Source organism: Corvus hawaiiensis, chromosome 8 (genome assembly GCF_020740725.1).
Source record: "Corvus hawaiiensis isolate bCorHaw1 chromosome 8, bCorHaw1.pri.cur, whole genome shotgun sequence".
Lineage (NCBI taxonomy): Eukaryota > Metazoa > Chordata > Aves > Passeriformes > Corvidae > Corvus > Corvus hawaiiensis.
In genome coordinates, this window is record NC_063220.1 from 900,321 (window position 1) to 917,723 (window position 17,403).

Consider the following 17,403-nt stretch of genomic DNA (forward strand, 5'->3'; position numbering starts at 1 on the left):
TGCTCTGCGAGTTCAGTAACATTTTAAATGAAGCTTTGTCCGTCTGCACTGCTGCCTTGTTACCTTTAGCTGGACAAAGCCCAGTTAATCCCACATAAAGCACCATGGCCTTTGGTGTGGAGCTGTCACCTCCCTCACCAGTGTCTGCTCAGAGAGGTCAGATCTTTCTTTCAAGACACAAAGGTGCCAGGAGTGATGCTGTGGTCATTACCTTTTCAGCCAGCGTGAGGACAGTCCTGGCCTGGATGATGACCACCTGCTCTTCGTTGGTCAGGTTCTGCACCAAAAGCAGAGCACAATTACAACAAATCCCAGTGTGTTGTTATCAGCCCACTACTTGGGCCACTGTTGTATGAAATATATCTGAAATTAAGTATGTTTGAGGAAAAATAAACTAAGGCAGAGAAAATTAATATTGTAATGCAACATGGTTGTAAAAGCTATTGTCACTCTTCATTACCAATCCTTATCATACATAATTCTTCCAAAATTCTCGTATGTACCAAAAAGAAGTGACACTGGATCTATTTTTACCCAACAGGGAATAAACACACATTTACACAGGACAAGATCAAGCTCAGCACAAAGAGCCATGGGGAGAAGAGATGCAGTGTTCCTCCCATGCACAGTCCTCACTTTGTGCAGCCAAGTCATTATTTTGGGAAGCATTTTTGAGATGTTGGCTATTCCATCCATCTTCTGTTGCTTTCTCAAAAAAATCGAAGTACTGGAACTGGGCTTTGCATTTCATCCCAAGCTTCAGTGCGACCACAGGTACAGCAGCAGAAGGGAATCCCCTCGGCTGGGCCTCGCTGCTGTGGGGAGCCTGAGTCAGAGTCAGGGAAGCTGCTGCTCAGGGGGACTGTGGAGAGCTTCAGTTTAGGGCACTGCTGGGACAGTGGCAGTGCTGTTCAGGAGGGACTGAATCAGGGAATCCTGGGATGATCTGGGTGGGAAGGGACCTCAAAGCCCATCCAGTGCCAGCCCTGCCATGGCAGGGACACCTCCCACTGTCCCAGGCTGCTCCCAGCCCCAGTGTCCAGCCTGGCCTTGGGCACTGCCAGGGATCCAGGGGCAGCCCCAGCTGCTCTGGGCACCCTGTGCCAGGTCCTGCCCACCCTCAGGTATTTATAGTTCTGGTACTTCCAGGCTGTCCCCTGGTCCTGGGGATGGTGTTTTGCTGGTATCCAGCCTGTCCAGAGGGAGAGCTGGGGCAGCCCAGGTGCAGAGCTGTGAGAACAGTGGGGACCCTTCTGCAGCCCCGGTGCTGTGTGGGGTCTTCCAGGAGGAGCCTGGAGTGGCTGAGGGCTCTGCTCTCCTGGGCCCCTCACAGCCCTGGGGCTCTGCTGATAGAGGAGAGCCCAGGAAAAGACACACAGGGATGTATGTGCCTTCCACGTACTTAACTGGATGTGCAATTATTCACTGTCACCTGCTGAAGGAGAAGCCCTTTCAAGTTTCTTATTATTTGCTTCTCCTTTTCACTCTGCTGTTTTAACTTCTTGTTTAATATCCCGGTTACTATCAAGGGCTTATGGGTTATTAGACCAACTCAAAGCACACAGCTGCTGAAATGCAAAAGCAAAGCAAATGCAGAGCAAGCAAATGAAGAAACCGTGTGTGAGCAGTGGCCAGAAAACACCAAACACCAACATTATTCTCCAAATAACAGAAATCTGAGAAGCAATATGGTGACACCGAGCCCCTGTGTTTCACTCTTCAGGTGGTAGCAAAACCTTAAAAAGCCAGAAAATGCTTCGCTCGTAGCCCAAACCAGAGGCAGGACAGGCTGTGCAGCACCAAACCAGGCAGCTTTGCTCACTTCACATGAGGACAGGTATTCCCGAAAGCATGCACAATTTATTAAAGGAACATACACTTACGGCGTTATCCCCTAAAATGTCCAGCTTTTTCATCAGCTCTGCTACCACTATGTCCTGACAAGAGAGAAATGGAGAAGCAGGAGTCAGCACAGAGCATCTGGTTTTGCTCAGGGAGAGGCGGATAGGAAAGGAGAATCCCTTACTGTTACACCTTCTGCCTCGCAGTACACCTGCAGAGGGCTCTTCCCCTCTGTGAAGGGGCCGTGGTGGAAGTTGATGGCAGGGGACCGTCTCTCCCTCTCCTGAAAGGACAACAGTTCCTTGGTTACCCACTCTGGGGTGTCACACCAGAATGCAGAATGGTTTGGGTTGGAAGGGCCCTTAAAGCTCACCCCACTCCACCCTCCTGCCACAACAGCCTATCAACAGCACTGGTGGTGGCCCGTGGGTGTTTGGGGTTTTCCTCTTTTATCAAGACTCTGCACAGAGCCCTTTGGCCTCCCTCCCTGCAGAGTGCCCCTCTCCAGCAGCCCCGTTCCCAAACCCGCTGTGCCCAGCCCGCACAGCCCGGGCAGGACTGGGGGTGCCACACGTGCTCACCTCCAGCTCCAAGATCCTGAACTCCAGCAGCTCGTTTTGGTCCTTCACGTCCTGGACATCGTGTTTGAGACGAGCCTCCTCGGCTTCCATCTGTTTTATCTGCCAAGTGCACAAAGCAACATGTCCTTAGCACTGCGGGCAGCAGCGTTCCCGAGCCAGGGCATGGGGGCCATGCTGGGAGAGGAGCTCCAGGGCTGAGCCCACCACCCCGGGGCAGGGGCAGTGCTGAGGGTCCAAGCCCACCCTGACCTGTGGGGGGACACAGGGCTGACCCCCAGGGCCACTGTCCTCGTGCAACCTTGCAGCAGGACACACATGGGGCAACAGGGAATGCCAGAACCCCACTTTTCCCGCAGGTTTATACGGATCTTGTATTAAAAATGAATTATTTCCAGCAGGGCTGTGCAATACAGATCAGAATATTGAACCTTCTGCATCCCTCAAATACAAATATTACTTGAATAATACAAATAGAAAAGCTGAACACCTTTTCCACCAGTTCCTGATTTCTTCTGTACAACGCCTGCTTCTCCTCAATCCACTTCATGTCCTTGGAAAGGAAATGAACAACACTGTAGGTGAAGCTGCAACGTTTAGCACCAGCACAGCAGCAAGTATTTCACTGAATCTCACATACAGACAGACAGAATAATGTTACATGTGAAATTTTAAGTCCATTACTTCCTAAAATAGCTTCCTAAGCTAAACTTGCCCATATAATTTTAACAGCTCTGTAGTATATAAATGGAATAAAAACATTCCAGTGATTAAAAAACTCTTTCAGGTAAAATCTGGTTTGCATTAAAAGGGATATTCCAACTATGTGTTTACTATCAAATTTCTATTTTGCTAAATACAAATTACGTATTTCTGCAGATCAGGCAAACTAAACTTTGTTTGGAAGCTAATCTCTTAGTCTGAGGAATATATAAAACCCAGAAACCCCAGAACATTGTTTATCAGGAAGAGCAACAATAAGAGGTTAAGCTGGGAAGGCAATGATGAAATGATTTAATATTATTTTATAGTTCTCAAAACCATTTTCTGTTTACTTTTTTCTTTTTGTTTTGGGTTTTTTTTTTTTTTTTTTTGCTTTGTTTGGATGTTGGGGTTTTTTTTTGTCTTCAGAAGTGCTACACAAGCTGTGACCAGCCTGGGAACATTTCTGGTTCCCCAGCAGAGAGGTGGGGAAGGGGCTGGAGTCAGCATTACCTGTCCCTGCTCAGCCAGAGCCTTCTCCAGGTCTTCTATCTGAGCCTGGGATCGGTGTATTTCTGCTTGGAGCTGCTCACGTGTCTGTGGGATATGAGGGAGAAAGGAAACAAACCAAAAAACCCATAAATAACAATTCAAAAATAAATGAAAAACAGAAATAAATCAAACTTTCTCCAAAAGACCAAAGCTAATGCAGATACAGAAAATATTTAAAACACCAAATGTTTTTAACAAATTATTTTGGCAGAAGAAATTTGCAGCTGAGCACAGAATATCAAATAATCAAATGTAATCAAATCAAGTCTGGGAGACAGGATTAATGATTTTGAGATTTAAGTCAAGATTAACAAAACGGCAAAGCAGGGCTGGCTCCTCACAGCTGGTCATGGCAGGCTGCAGCCAGAACCTCCCTTTCTCTAGGAAAACAAATGAAAATTATTATGGCACAATTCTGGGCACACCTGGTTCCTTAAATTCGCGGCGTATTAAAAACTCAGAACAGACCCCACATGACAAACTGGCAAATTTCATTGATCTTTGTGCCTATAGTGCCTTATCTATGACTTAGAACCTTATCTATGATTTAGTGATTTAGTGCCATATCTATTTCATACCCATGGGTAATTTTTTTACTACATTTGTTGCTTCCTGCTTATTTAAATAGACACCACATTCCTACATGTGTTTTCTGGAGAATAAATATAATTACTGTTAGCTGTTTTATTTGTTACATACTTTCATAGACTTACATACATACTTTCCTTCCTTGAACCATTTCTCTGCTATTTATCCTGTTATTTACATGGAAAGTGATCCTGTTTGCATGACCTACACTGCTGCCTCCTTTGGGTTACTATGGAAAAACTAAAATCAGGTTACTTTTACAGCTGGGCATGCCTTGGCTCACTGTGATTTTCTTTCCAAGTGCAATCCTTAATGTTTCAGAGTAGATGTTCATTCTGGGAACACTTTTGGGAATGTCAGTTTTCATGCATTACGCCCTGACCCACTCTAAGTGTTCCTGGATAACATCTTCACAGAACAGATGTGGGAACAAATTAAACCTCTGCAGGCACATTTCTCCTGTTAAACAGGAAATGTGTCCCTTTCCTGACTGCACTCACCCTTGCAGGCTGGGCATGACACATCCTGCCAGCCCTTCAGAGAGTCATGGAATGGTTTGAATTGGAAGGCACCTCAAAGCCCACCCAGTGCCACCCCTGCCATGGCAGGGACACCTCCCACTGTCCCAGGCTGCTCCCAGCCCCAATGTCCAGCCTGGCCTTGGGCACTGCCAGGGATCCAGGGGCAGCCCCAGCTGCTCTGGGCACCCTGTGCCAGGGCCTGCCCACCCTCCCAGGGAACAATTCCTCTGTACTCCTTGTAACACACAACAAACTCATAACAAAAGCAACACTTCAGGCCAGCTGTCCAGAGCCACAGGGACTGTGTGAGGCAGACGAGCAGACAGAACAGCACAGGGCACTTTGCAATTTAATTAACAGAAAAATCTCAGCTATAAGCCTTCTAAACATTTTATGAGAAATCATGTAATCTCTCAGAGCCCAGAAGGAATTAAAGACCATGCATTATATATTTAAGGCTATCTGTCCTAGTTCTGTACAGAAAAAGAGCTTAATTTCAAGGATTTCCCATTAAAAATTCTTCCTGGGTTTCCCTTAAACTGATCAGAGGTGAAAAGACCCAGCAGCAGCAGTGGAGGATTCTCAGCAAACCCTTCCCAGGGAGGCTGGTGGGAGCCGGAGCGCCCGGAGCCGCCTGGCCCAGCCCCAGGTGAGCTGGAGAACAACCTGAGCAAGCACAGTTGGATCCCCCACCCACCCTCACAATTCCAACCCCTTATTTCCATGTAATATAAGCCATGTGGACCTTAACTTCTCGTTCTGCATCCAAGGTGCCCCCGACCTGCTCCTGCAGCAGGGCGTAGGCACGCTGCAGGGCCTGGTACTCCATCGTCAGCTGCCGAAAACGCAGCTCCGTCTCCTCCTTGGCCATGCCCTGCAAGCAAAAAAAAAAGAGGGGATTAGGTTTGTTTTCTCTTAAAAGTGCCAAAATACTACTTTTGTAATGCAATTTGGAAGCACAGTACTAAAAATCTTTATTAAGTGCCCTGAAGCTGCTTCCCCTCCGTCCTCTACACATCTCTTGCACACACTTACCTTGAGGAAATGCAGTATAGAAATAAAAAGATAATCCCTGGCTTGGAAAGACAAAAGCTTACCTCATATAACACACTAATGACTGCACCACCCTTTCTTACCATAACAGGGAAAATCATCACGTTAAAGGTGAAAATGCAGCTTTCTTTAACAACAAAAGGTTTCCAATTTGGAAAGGAAGCCAAGCCTGACAGCCTCACTCAATTATTAAAACACGACTCCAGAGTTAATAGTTGTAGAAGTAGTGACAGCAACATGAAAGGAGCCCTTCATCTTCTTCACCCTCCTTACAATATCCAGTATGGAATGCTTTCATGTCAGGCTGGCCGGAATATTTCACTCAACATGAAATGGAATTACATTGCTGGGTGCATGCATCAACTTCCCACTAGCTGAACAGGGGAAAGAATGTCAATATAGGAATGAAAAATAAACAGGCTCATACATACACAAATACATTCAGATTTCCTGCAGTGCAGCACACACCTGGTAACCATCATGTATCTTTCATGATGGAATTCTGCAGGTTCCCTTTTAGCAGATCTAATTACACACCTGCAGCCAGCGCACCATGAAAAGGCTGTACATCATCAGTGGCAATTTTTGTTTATTACATGATTCTTGTTAAGCCCAAAGCTGTGTAATGGTCCAGTGATCTGACACACACTGGGGAATGCATTTGTAGGGAAGCCCTGGCAAATACACGGAATAATCGCTTTAATTTGTATTACATTTGTGTGCTCTGCTCTCACAGCCTCCGAACAGCCCCAGCCAGGAACCAGCCTTTCCCTGGAGCCCAGAGCTTCAGGGGAATGTTCCCTTCTCCTTATACAAGCACAGACCTTACTGCTCTGTGCCGAGCTCGGCCTGGCCCAAACTACATGTGCCAAAATCTGCAGCCAGCCTCAGAGTGAACACATTTCCCAAGGGTTGTCCAATTCCTCATTAGACCTGCAAACCTGCCGTAAATTTAACATTCTTAGGATATGACATTTCCAGCTTGGCTAGAAGTTGTGAAGTTACTGAAGACCTGAGATTTAGAGATACTGACCAATATGCACAGTACCAAATTGAACATAAATGTTTAATTTTCTGGTCCGAGGTGACAGAATGCTAGAACAGTATGACAGAACAGAAATGGTAGATAGAAACGATGGAACGGACCAGGAATTTCCTTAAAAATCAGCAGCAAGGTTACAACCAAACCAAGAGAGATTTTTGAGGAGTACCTCTTCCAGGTCGTCTTCAGGAGTGCAGGGGGTCTGGTCAGTGCGGTCAGTTTGGTAGGAGATGGAGGAGCCATCGGACTCCAGGGAAGCCTCCTCGTCGTAGCCGTAGAACGTCTCCACCACCGGCTTCTGACGAAGAGGAGGGTCAGGGGCCCAGGGAGCGGCCCTGGCACCCACAGACACGGCACCCCGGGGCCTGAACACGGGCACCCGCAGCGACCTCGGCTCCAGGGTGCTGGCAAGTCTCGCTCTGCTGCTCTTCGACAACTAGCCCAGTCCTTACATATGTATTTACAAAATCTTTCACCCCACCACAGAGCTCAAATGGGACCTAAAACTATCTGAATCCCTGAATGGCATATCTGTGAAACCTCCCAGGCTCTGCCTTTTTAAACACATTTTCCTTCAAGTTTCTCTATGGCTAAGCACCCTTTTTGAGTGTTCACCTCAACATGAGGTGAGAGCTGTGCACTGAAATGTCTTTTAATCCACTGTCATCACCAATGGTGTCCCTCCTGTCAGCACCACAACTTTCACATGAAAAGTTAGATCTTCGAAAAGTATTTTACTTGAAAACTTGAAGTTAATCACCACAGCAATGTGTCTATGGTTTGAAGAAATCCAGTTTCCCACTCAAAGGTGCTTTTTGTTTAAAAGAATGATGGTAAAGAAAGATTTACTTCAAATGCTTGAAAGTCAAAGACAACACAAATCTAAAGATATTTTTAATTGATGATTTAAAAAAACATATCTAGAGTCTGGCCTTTGGTTTTAATTTGCAGTGGCTAACTTTTGAAGGAAAATCACAGCATCCCAGAGTGTGGAAGGGACATCTTCCACTGTCCCAGGTTGCTCCAAGCCCTGTCCAACCTGGCCTTGGGCACTGCCAGGGATCCAGGGGCAGCCCCAGCTGCTCTGGGCACCCTGTTCCAGGGCCTGCCCACCCTCACAGGAAGGAATTTCTATCCCATATCCCATCTAACTCTGCCTGCTGGCAGTGGGAGGCCATTTCCCCTTGTCCTGGCAGCCCAGGCCCTTGTCCAAAGCCCCACCCAGCTTTCAGAGAGACAGAACGTGACTCCCTGGAAGGCCTGGATGTGATTTTCAGGATGACAGGAGTTATCTCCCATCGACCTCAATTAGTTATTCATAGATTCATTAGCTCCAGCCTCACTCTAATTCTTCATCTGTGGATCACAGCATGCTGGTAGTCCCTTACATTAAACCTTACTGTGTCATTTTAGAGCTAATATTTACATTAACACCCTGCCAAGCCCTCATTAACCAGCACTCCCTTTTCCCGGAGCTCTAACCACTGCTTTTCTAACCAGCAATTTTCACATGTTACTAAACTCCATCATGAATTATTTACAGCATGCACATGTTTTCAGGCAGCACCATTAGAAGATCATTTGGAGATGTGTTAATTCATAAAATTTGTCTCCTCTTAAGACAACCACATCCCACCAAAGTCCCACAGGGTAAATGCAGAGCATGAAAAGGCTCAGAATGCTCGATGCAAACAAGTCCCCTGCCCCTCCCAGATTTTTCCTGAATATCCCAATACAGTCTGTGAATGTCCTTGAACTACATCACCCAAGTTTAAGTTTAGGACCCAGCTGCAGACCCTTAAGGAGAACCTTCCCATGGCCCTGAGGTGCTCTGAGCACCCCAGCACTGTCCATCAGCACGTCACCATAGAAGGTTTTGGTTTTTACCTTAGGAATTCTTGTCATTTTTTTCCTTTGCTTCCTGAACCTTAGCAGCTTATCACGTTCCTGCAAGAGTCAGAGATATGTGTTAGCTGTTTGCAGAGAGCAGTTATTTAAATTAACCATGTCAGTACAAGGAGCCATTGGGGAAGCAACAGACAGGAAGGTCACTGCTGGCCACTGTCCCACACTGTCACCAGTCCTGGGTTATTTACTCCCACACTTTCAGGTTTGCCACAGACAACTGGAAATTGCTCTTTATGTCCATGAAAATCAAACTAAAATAAAGCTGATTATAAGCTTTATACTGAGAGCTTGGGTGTCTCCTTGGAGCTGCTCCGTGGGTGACCATGGCAATGCAGGCTTCGCTCTGGCTCTGCTCCCGCCCCTGGCTCTGGTGCCTGTTGGTAGCTCTGGAAGGTGCCTCTGGAACCCTCACAGGGAAGAATTTCTTCCCCTTTATGGAGTTAGGTCGATTTTTTACAGTACTCAGAAAAAAGTCTCTGTTCTGGACTTGCAAAGCCCAAGACTGCAGAGAGGGAGGCTCCTCAGATCTTTCCTTTTACCTGCTTGGTACAAGGATGTGGTGACATTGTGGACACTGACAGTGTGCTGCTCCCACAGCCTGGTGGCCAATCCCAAAGCCAGCAGCAGTGGCCGAGGACAATCGAACACTCGTTGCTTGGCAATGGGAACAGCACATCCCATCAATACCCATCGGTGGTGTAACTCACAACAGCCCTGCTGATCACAGCGCAGGGATGGGGCGGGTAAGGGCAGGGCTGAGCACACCCCAGTAGGGGTGACACAAAGCCAGGGGTAGCCAGAGTGAAAAAATGCAGTTCCAAGGTGACAGAGCTGTCCTGGAGATGAGGACACTCGCTCTCGGCCATCAGGGCAGGTGGTGGGATTAAAGCTTTCCTCTCCACTATCACTGTGCTTTTCTCTGGTGAATAACTGCTGATAAAAAGTCTGCTCTGAGGAAATCCCTGTGTCAGCTCACTGCTGAACGCAGATGGAAGGGAGAATAAGTATTATTGTACCCTGCCTGCCTTCCATGAACAGCAATTGAAAGCATACATAGATGAGGATGAAGTTCACTCTTACCATGACACTCTTCACATAGCCAGCTGTCTCCAGGGTCTAATGAAAAAGAATGAAATAATGTCAATAAGTGGACAGGCTTAAAAAGAAAGGAAAGAAATAGAAGTTATTTTCTAGAGACGTATTATGATTTTGGTGTTTTCTGTTTCCAAGGATTGAGAACATGGTAACAAGGAAGCAAAACCCCAAGCCCAGGATTGTGGACCACCCCCTGTACACAGGAACCTTTAGCCCCAGTGGTGTCTCCAGCTGAAGGAGCTCAGACACTTTCCCTCCCAGATCTGGCCACCAGCACATCTAAGGACATGGTTCTGCCATGGCAGGCCAGTGCAGATTGAAAGGGTTTTCCCAAACAGCACACCCCTGTATTACTGCTAAGCACAGAAATGCCTGCCAGGTTCCCCTGCTGCCCACTGTGCCCATCAGCTCCCAGAGCCCAGTCAGCTCCCAGAACCTCGAGTACCCCTTCCTTGCTTCCTCTGCTCTTCCCTCGGTCACTCTCATGTGAGAACAGCAGCCTTCCACTTACCTTGGAGAGCTCATCAATGATGTTTTGCTGCTCAATAACTTGTAGTCTCAGGAAATCCACTTCTCTTTCTTCCTGGCTGTGGTCAAGGTCATTTAAGGAGCTTGGTCTCCTTATTGCTCCAGTTCTTTGCCTCTGGAACCCAAAAACCACAGGGCAGAGGAGGAAATGATCAGGAGGCTTTGCCAAAGGACTTGTCTAGCCCTTCCCTTTACAGCAAGGGATGCATCTCTCTAATGGTTGTCCTGGCAGCTCTCCTGCTCCCCTTTTGCTGAGCCTCACATCCGGGCTCCAAATGTGCCAGATGGTCCTGCTCCTCCAGCTGGAAAAAGGGGCAGAGTGACAAATCCAGATTTCCCAGGATTATGAGGTGAATCTGGCAGGAAAGTTGAAGGTGAATCATAGAATCACAGATTAGTTTGGGTTGGAAGGGACCTTGCCAGAATGTAAGTTTCCCATGGAACCTGCAAGTTTGGGCCGATGCCTGACTCCCTCAGCCCCATCAGCTCCACGTGCCACGTTCTCCCAGGGGCACACACACTCACCATCGCGATATTTTCCTGTGTCACAAATTTCAATTTATTTTCCATTCGACGTAAGGCATGTGACAACTCCTCATTCTTCCTACTGAGGCGTTTGTTTTTGTCCAAAATGGGCTTATACTGACTTTCTGCTTCTCTGAGACGTTTCAACTGAAAGACAAAGAGAAAAATAACACCTCTGGAGCTTTTTCATCAAATATATTAACTATTTTCTTTAATTATCACACTAGCAGTATTTTCTCCTGATACAAAGCAGAACTGATCAAAAACTCTTGGTATTTTCCATTGGGAAGAGAGCATTCCTACTTGAGGAGGTATTCTATCTGTGCAGCAAATGTTCAATGTGGGCAATGTATTTATTTTTAAAAAGAAATAAAAATAATCCGAGCCAATGCCATCTTAAAAATCCACTGCTGTACAAGCCAAGAGGGGAGTGACGTGGCACAGCCCCGAACATGGAGCTGAGGAGGAGGCAGTCCCTCCTGCCAGGATTCCCAAACAGCACAGGAGCAAATGCCCAGGTGTTTCTGAGACAAGGCAGCACATCCCACGCCCTCGCCAGGGCTGCACTCACCAGCTCGTTCCTCTCCTCCGACAGCAGCGCGTTCCGGTCCTCCAGCTTCCGGATGATGCCGCTCAGCTCTGCGATTTTCAGCTGGAAGCGCCGGGCATCCTTTTCATCCAACTGCTGTTCCTAAAACAAAGATCAACTGCAAATAACTGTTCATAAGTGTACACGCAAGAGCACATTGACAAAGCTCAAACTTTTTCTTATCCCCAATGCAAACATTTTAAAATGTTATCGGGTAGAGGGTAACCCATGGAACCCAACTGACAATGGAAAGCTGCAGGATGAGACCAATGGAAAGTCAGGAGTGGAAATGTAACAAAGAATGCAAATGCAGAGGAATGTATATGCATATGTATATGTGTATGCATATGCAAATACAAAGTCACAAATGGGAAACTTGGAAACAGAACAGAAAATATCAAAACTGAAGGCCGTGTTCCAATGATGCCACTGTTGAACTGAGAGCTTCAGACACATCGCCCACTCTGAGGACTTGGTCATAAGAAACTGGTATTAAAATTACTGAATTACTGAATGGGGAAAATCCATGCAACTGTGCATTGAATAAGCTCTTCTGCCACTAAGCTGTGGCCCTTATGGGGTCCTGAAGGGTCACTTGTAAGGCCACAGGGCACTTATCTGAGTGAAAATGCTTAAATCAAATTAGAAATTAATAGAGATATAGGTAGATGTGTTCTTGTTCAGAATCAGAGAGGAGTTACAGCTACTGACAAACGTGACAGACTTTTCCCCTTCTCTACGACTTGTTCTGGTCTTTGGCAGAAGTTGAGTACAACTAGAAAGAGGCACTTTAGTGCCCACAGTGCTAGTGGCACTTTTGGGAGGTCTAGGGTTCCTCATTCAACAGGTGCAGGAGAGGCTTGGGCCAAAGAATAAAGTAGATTGGTTTGCTCAGGCATGTTTTACACTTGCACTGAGACAATCAAGGCTGTCGCAAAAGAAATCTTGATGAGGATCAGCAATGAGGACGACCTGCACAGTCAGAGGCACGAGGGCAGTTACCCGAGGGGTTTTCTGGGCAAAGGGAGGCCAAAGCAGGGAGGTGCCAGAGTTACATTGAAAAAGCCATTGTGGCGGGGTGACTCAAATCAAATGTTCTGGCTATTGCAGAGAATACACAGGAGAGCATAGGTTAGGAGGTCTTTGGTTCACTTTGTGTCCTGCTGACGGCGAGAGCGCTGAGCAGCAGGAAAGTGGTGCCCTGGGAGGCTGTGGGGTATCCCTGCTGCTCTGCACCAGCTGCCTTCCCCATTCCCTCTGGAACTGGCCTCGTACATCTGCTCCCCAAGCCCCCAGCTCGCGCCTCCGAGAGCTTGCACACAAACAGCACTTGGTGAGAAATGCATTTGCATCGTTTGTTGGCAGAATCGTGTCAAACTGTCAAACTAAGGCGGGTGGCTGAGCATGGTACAGTGAGGAAAAGGAGAGAAAGAACAGAAGAATTTCACCCTGCTGACAAAACCAAACCAAACCGACCGGGAAACAAAACGACAGAAAGCAAAAGCTCTCCCATGGCGAGGTTTGATTGGAAATCTCAACGGTTTGGGCATGATAAAAACGAGAGCAGGGAGCGGGTGCCTCGGGGCTCCCCTGCACAGCCATGGGACAGCTCTTGCTCCAGGGTGCACTCATCAAGATTCTGTCACTTGGCGCCATTTGGTCGCTCGTTTAGGTGAAACCACGTGAAAGTGCTTACGGGGCTTCCCGAATGATCTGAAGCGTCTCCTGCACCACTTGCATAAGGAAGTTCCCGCTTGGGGCTGCTCAGATGCCGGTCAGACTCTTTGAGCTGGGACAGTTGTTCATCTAAAGCCTCTTTTTGGAGCTGCAGTCTCTGAGCATGCCCGGCTCGCACCCCTAACTCTCTCTCCAGCACGAAGACTGCTCTGTCCTTAAACTTAATCTCCTCCATCTACAAGGAGAACAGAACACAATCACACAGGCGGCACGGCAGCAGCGGCCCGGCAGCCCCCGGAGCACCCACGGCCGCGGACACGGGCACGGACACGGGCACGGACACGGGCAGCGAACGCCGGCTGCGCCGCTTCAGCAGTGCTGCCCTCGGCCCCGGGCCGCACAGCACGAAACCTCTCCTTCAGCAGGCAGTTTGGCACTGAAATGACTGGGAAATAGCCTGCAATCTTATCACCATTTCAGAATACCGTGAAAAAAATTAGAACTTGACATTCACATCACGCTTTGATTGGTTCACTCAAACACTTTAATGATTCGACGGCATTTTGCTTGGATGTCACCTTTGGAAAATTTGGATTAATAATTTTTAAAGAAAAATATTGAAACCTCAGTATCCTTTAAATTTTCAAAATTCCTAGAAGAAATGCGAAATTTTTAAAATTCTTCTTTCCAAAAGTCTCCTGTGTGAGCAATTCCCTTTCCATGAGAGGTTTTACTTATACATAATAAACATTATGCAAAACCAAGAAGTGCTTCAACAACAAATTGTCCAGTGACCTCTAACTCTTCTTCCCTGCTTCCTGTGCCAAGGGCCTGTGCACCTCCCGTGGGACCAGCCAGGATCCCAGCCCTGGAGTCTGGCTGGAGTTCACAAGGGTGGTTGAGCCCTTCATGGTCAAGAAGATCACTGATCCCAGCCCAGCTGGCCCGGGGTGCTGCACACCCTGCACTGGGATCTCGGGCTCTGCCTGGCTGGACCCACACAGGCACATCATCCATGGCTGCAGAACTGATTACACCCACACGCCATGTGTGGTGCAGATGTGGATTCCACAGACAGGCAGACATCACATCCATCCCCTCGGGTGTCTGTGAGCTGCTTTCAGACACCAGAAACACAAGATTTTTGCCATTGGTTTTTGAGACTTTAGACACTTCATTTCAATGATCAGTTTTTAAACTGGTAATAAATAAGCTTCAAGCTGGCCTGCTTCAAATAAGAACATTTTGCCTTCTAAGAGCTGCATTAATACTTTTATCTCTGCTTTGTCTGTAAACCTGGAAAAAATGACATTTTTTTTCAACCAAGGACTTTGTTTCCAGTAAATGCCAATGTGGCCCACCCAGGGCAGGTGCTGGCAGGTCACACAGGTATCAGGAAAGCAAAATGAAGCAAATGAAAGGTATTTTGGGTGGCATTGACTAAAGATCCTTTCAACAATGTCCATGAAGGCAGTGTCTGCTGACTTTTAATGAAACAAAGACGTAGATGCTCCTGAGCACCTGAGGTCTTTCTGCTAAATGCCTAATGAGAAGAAACCAAAATGATGTACAGATGAAGAGATAACACATCATCAAATGATTATTTGTTTAAAATAAGCAGAATATTGGACAGTTGATTCCTATTTACATGGAAACAAAGACACATTACAACAAAGGCAACACATGAAATTGGGAGGAACAAAGAGACGAGAAAACACAAAACATTTCACAGCATTTCACTAATGGTTTGTTTTCCAGAAAAAAAAAATCCCTAAACATAACCTTCACGAACCACAAGGAAACATCAGCATTGACATCTTCCTCCAGCTGAGTAAATTCCCATACATGAAACACGCACAAGTTTGGTGCCTGCAGCTTGCTGTTAGACACAGACAGTGCAGAAACAGCGCAAATGGAAGGGAGCATCTCTGGAAAGACGTCCCTCAGCACCGAATGAAAGGAAGCAAAGGCAAGGCCACGGGGCCCACAGAACTCACGGGCAGCGGTGCGGGTCCGCAGGCGTGCAGCTGTACCGGGCTGGGCTGGGCTGGGGCTGGGCTGGGCTGTGCTGGGCTGTGCTGAGCTGTGCTGTGCTGAGCTGTGCTGGGCTGGGCTGGGTTGGGCTGTACTAGTGCTGTGCTGGGCTGTACCGGGCTGGGCTGGGCTGGGCTGGGCTGTGCTGAGCTGTGCTGTGCTGGGCTGGGCTGGGCTGGGCTGGGCTGGGCTGTACTAGTGCTGTGCTGGGCGGTACCGGGCTGGGCTGGGCTGGGCTGGGCTGTGCTGAGCTGTGCTATGCTGGGCTGGGCTGGGCTGGGCTGGGCTGGGCTGGGCTGTACTAGTGCTGTGCTGTGCTGTGCTGTACCGGGCTGGGCTGGGCTGGGCTGGGCTGGGCTGGGCTATACTAGTGCTGTGCTGGGCTGTACCAGGCTGGGCTGGGCTGGGCTGGGCTGTGCTGAGCTGTGCTGTGCTGTACCGGGCTGGGCTGGGCTGGGCTGGGCTGTGCTGGGCTGGGCTGGGCTGTGCTGGGCTGTACTAGTGCTGGGCTGGGCTGGGCTGGGCTGGGCTGGGCTGGGCTGTGCTGGGCTGGGCTGGGCTGGGCTGGGCTGTACCGGGCTGGGCTGGGCTGGGCTGGGCTGTACTAGTGCTGGGCTGGGCTGGGCTGGGCTGTGCTGGGCTGTGCTGGGCTGGGCTGGGCTGTGCTGGGCTGGGCTGGGCTGGGCTGGGCTGGGCTGGGCTGTACTAGTGCTGGGCTGTGCTGGGCTGGGCTGGGCTGTGCTGGGCTGTACTAGTGCTGGGCTGGGCTGTACCGGGCTGGGCTGGGCTGTGCTGGGCTGGGCTGGGCTGGGCTGGGCTGTACTAGTGCTGGGCTGGGCTGTGCTGGGCTGGGCTGTACTAGTGCTGGGCTGGGCTGTGCTGGGCTGGGCTGGGCTGGGCTGGGCTGGGCTGGGCTGGGCTGGGCTGTACTAGTGCTGGGCTGGGCTGGGCTGGGTTGGGCTGGGCTGGGCTGTGCTGGGCTGGGCTGTACTAGTGCTGGGCTGGGCTGGGCTGGGCTGGGCTGGGCTGTACTAGTGCTGGGCTGGGCTGGGCTGGGCTGGGCTGGGCTGGGCTGTGCTGGGCTGGGCTGTACTAGTGCTGGGCTGGGCTGGGCTGGGCTGGGCTGGGCTGTACTAGTGCTGGGCTGGGCTGGGCTGGGCTGGGCTGGGCTGGGCTGTGCTGGGCTGTACTAGTGCTGGGCTGGGCTGGGCTGGGCTGGGCTGGGCTGGGCTGTACTAGTGCTGGGCTGGGCTGGGCTGGGCTGGGCTGGGCTGGGCTGGGCTGTGCTGTGCTGGGCTGGGCTGTACTAGTGCTGGGCTGGGCTGGGCTGGGCTGGGCTGGGCTGGGCTGGGCTGGGCTGTACTAGTGCTGGGCTGGGCTGGGCTGTGCTGTGCTGGGCTGGGCTGTACTAGTGCTGGGCTGGGCTGGGCTGGGCTGGGCTGGGCTGGGCTGGGCTGGGCTGTGCTGGGCTGTACTAGTGCTGGGCTGTGCTGGGCTCTGGCTCCTCTCCTGCTCCCACCCTGCCTGGTGGCTCCGGAGCTGGCGAAGGGGCGGCAGCGCAGGAGCATCCAACCACCTGCCAGACGCCTCGCTGCCATTCCAGAGCTGGGATGAATATTTATGTGTCTGCTCATTCGAAAGCAGCCCCGAGCACGGCTGGTGCCAATTACAGGAACAGCAGCCCGTGCAGAGGGAGATGGGCTGCTCCCTCCTGCGCTCCCGGGGCAGCGCCCGCAGGTCCCACACGCAGGCGGCTTTGAGCCGTGACTCTTTTTAAAGTTATTATTTCCATCCTGATTCAAATCCAAAGTGTAGGGTCCTGGTTGGAACACCTCTCCCGGCAGTGTTCCTGGGGCCTTTGCAAGTTGCCAAATGCTGCCAAAAATGGCCTTTGAAGCTGCCGGTGCCTGGCATCAAAGGCAGTCCCCCAGGAGGAGAATCCCCGTCCGATGGAGCTGCTCCACGGCACGCACAGCTCCCATGGTCTGAGCTGGCAGCCAGCACATGTGAGGAGACCTGTCCCCGCCTCGATGGGACTGCCAGGGAGCTGCGAGCCGGCTGATGAGGTGCCCTGGTGAGAGCAGACAGGGCGGCCCTGGGGTGTGACACCCCTGAGAGAGGGGTTCGGGCACAGGGGACACATGCCCTGCTCGTTCACCCTCCCTCTCC

At 49.7% G+C, this 17,403-nt stretch overlaps 1 protein-coding gene across 38 annotated transcripts in view; it reads right to left on the reverse strand.

The window, feature by feature from the left end:
- The window catches only part of JAKMIP3 (Janus kinase and microtubule interacting protein 3), a 52,783-nt gene that overhangs the window by 6,400 nt on the left and 28,980 nt on the right, over positions 1–17,403 (reverse strand). For 18 of the 38 annotated variants that reach the window (XM_048310865.1, XM_048310878.1, XM_048310880.1 and 15 more), the window contains 14 exons: positions 13,220–13,435; positions 11,506–11,625; positions 10,935–11,081; positions 10,393–10,524; positions 9,867–9,902; positions 8,766–8,825; positions 7,048–7,176; positions 5,529–5,657; positions 3,636–3,719; positions 2,911–2,973; positions 2,424–2,522; positions 2,027–2,125; positions 1,878–1,937; positions 212–277 (listed from right to left, as the gene is read on the reverse strand). In XM_048310865.1, coding sequence (XP_048166822.1) covers positions 212–277; positions 1,878–1,937; positions 2,027–2,125; positions 2,424–2,522; positions 2,911–2,973; positions 3,636–3,719; positions 5,529–5,657; positions 7,048–7,176; positions 8,766–8,825; positions 9,867–9,902; positions 10,393–10,524; positions 10,935–11,081; positions 11,506–11,625; positions 13,220–13,435 — 1,440 coding nt within the window. The remainder of the gene's footprint in view (positions 1–211; positions 278–1,877; positions 1,938–2,026; positions 2,126–2,423; positions 2,523–2,910; positions 2,974–3,635; positions 3,720–5,528; positions 5,658–7,047; positions 7,177–8,765; positions 8,826–9,866; positions 9,903–10,392; positions 10,525–10,934; positions 11,082–11,505; positions 11,626–13,219; positions 13,436–17,403) is intronic. The other 20 variants (XM_048310874.1, XM_048310887.1, XM_048310883.1 and 17 more) reach the window with 10 other exon arrangements.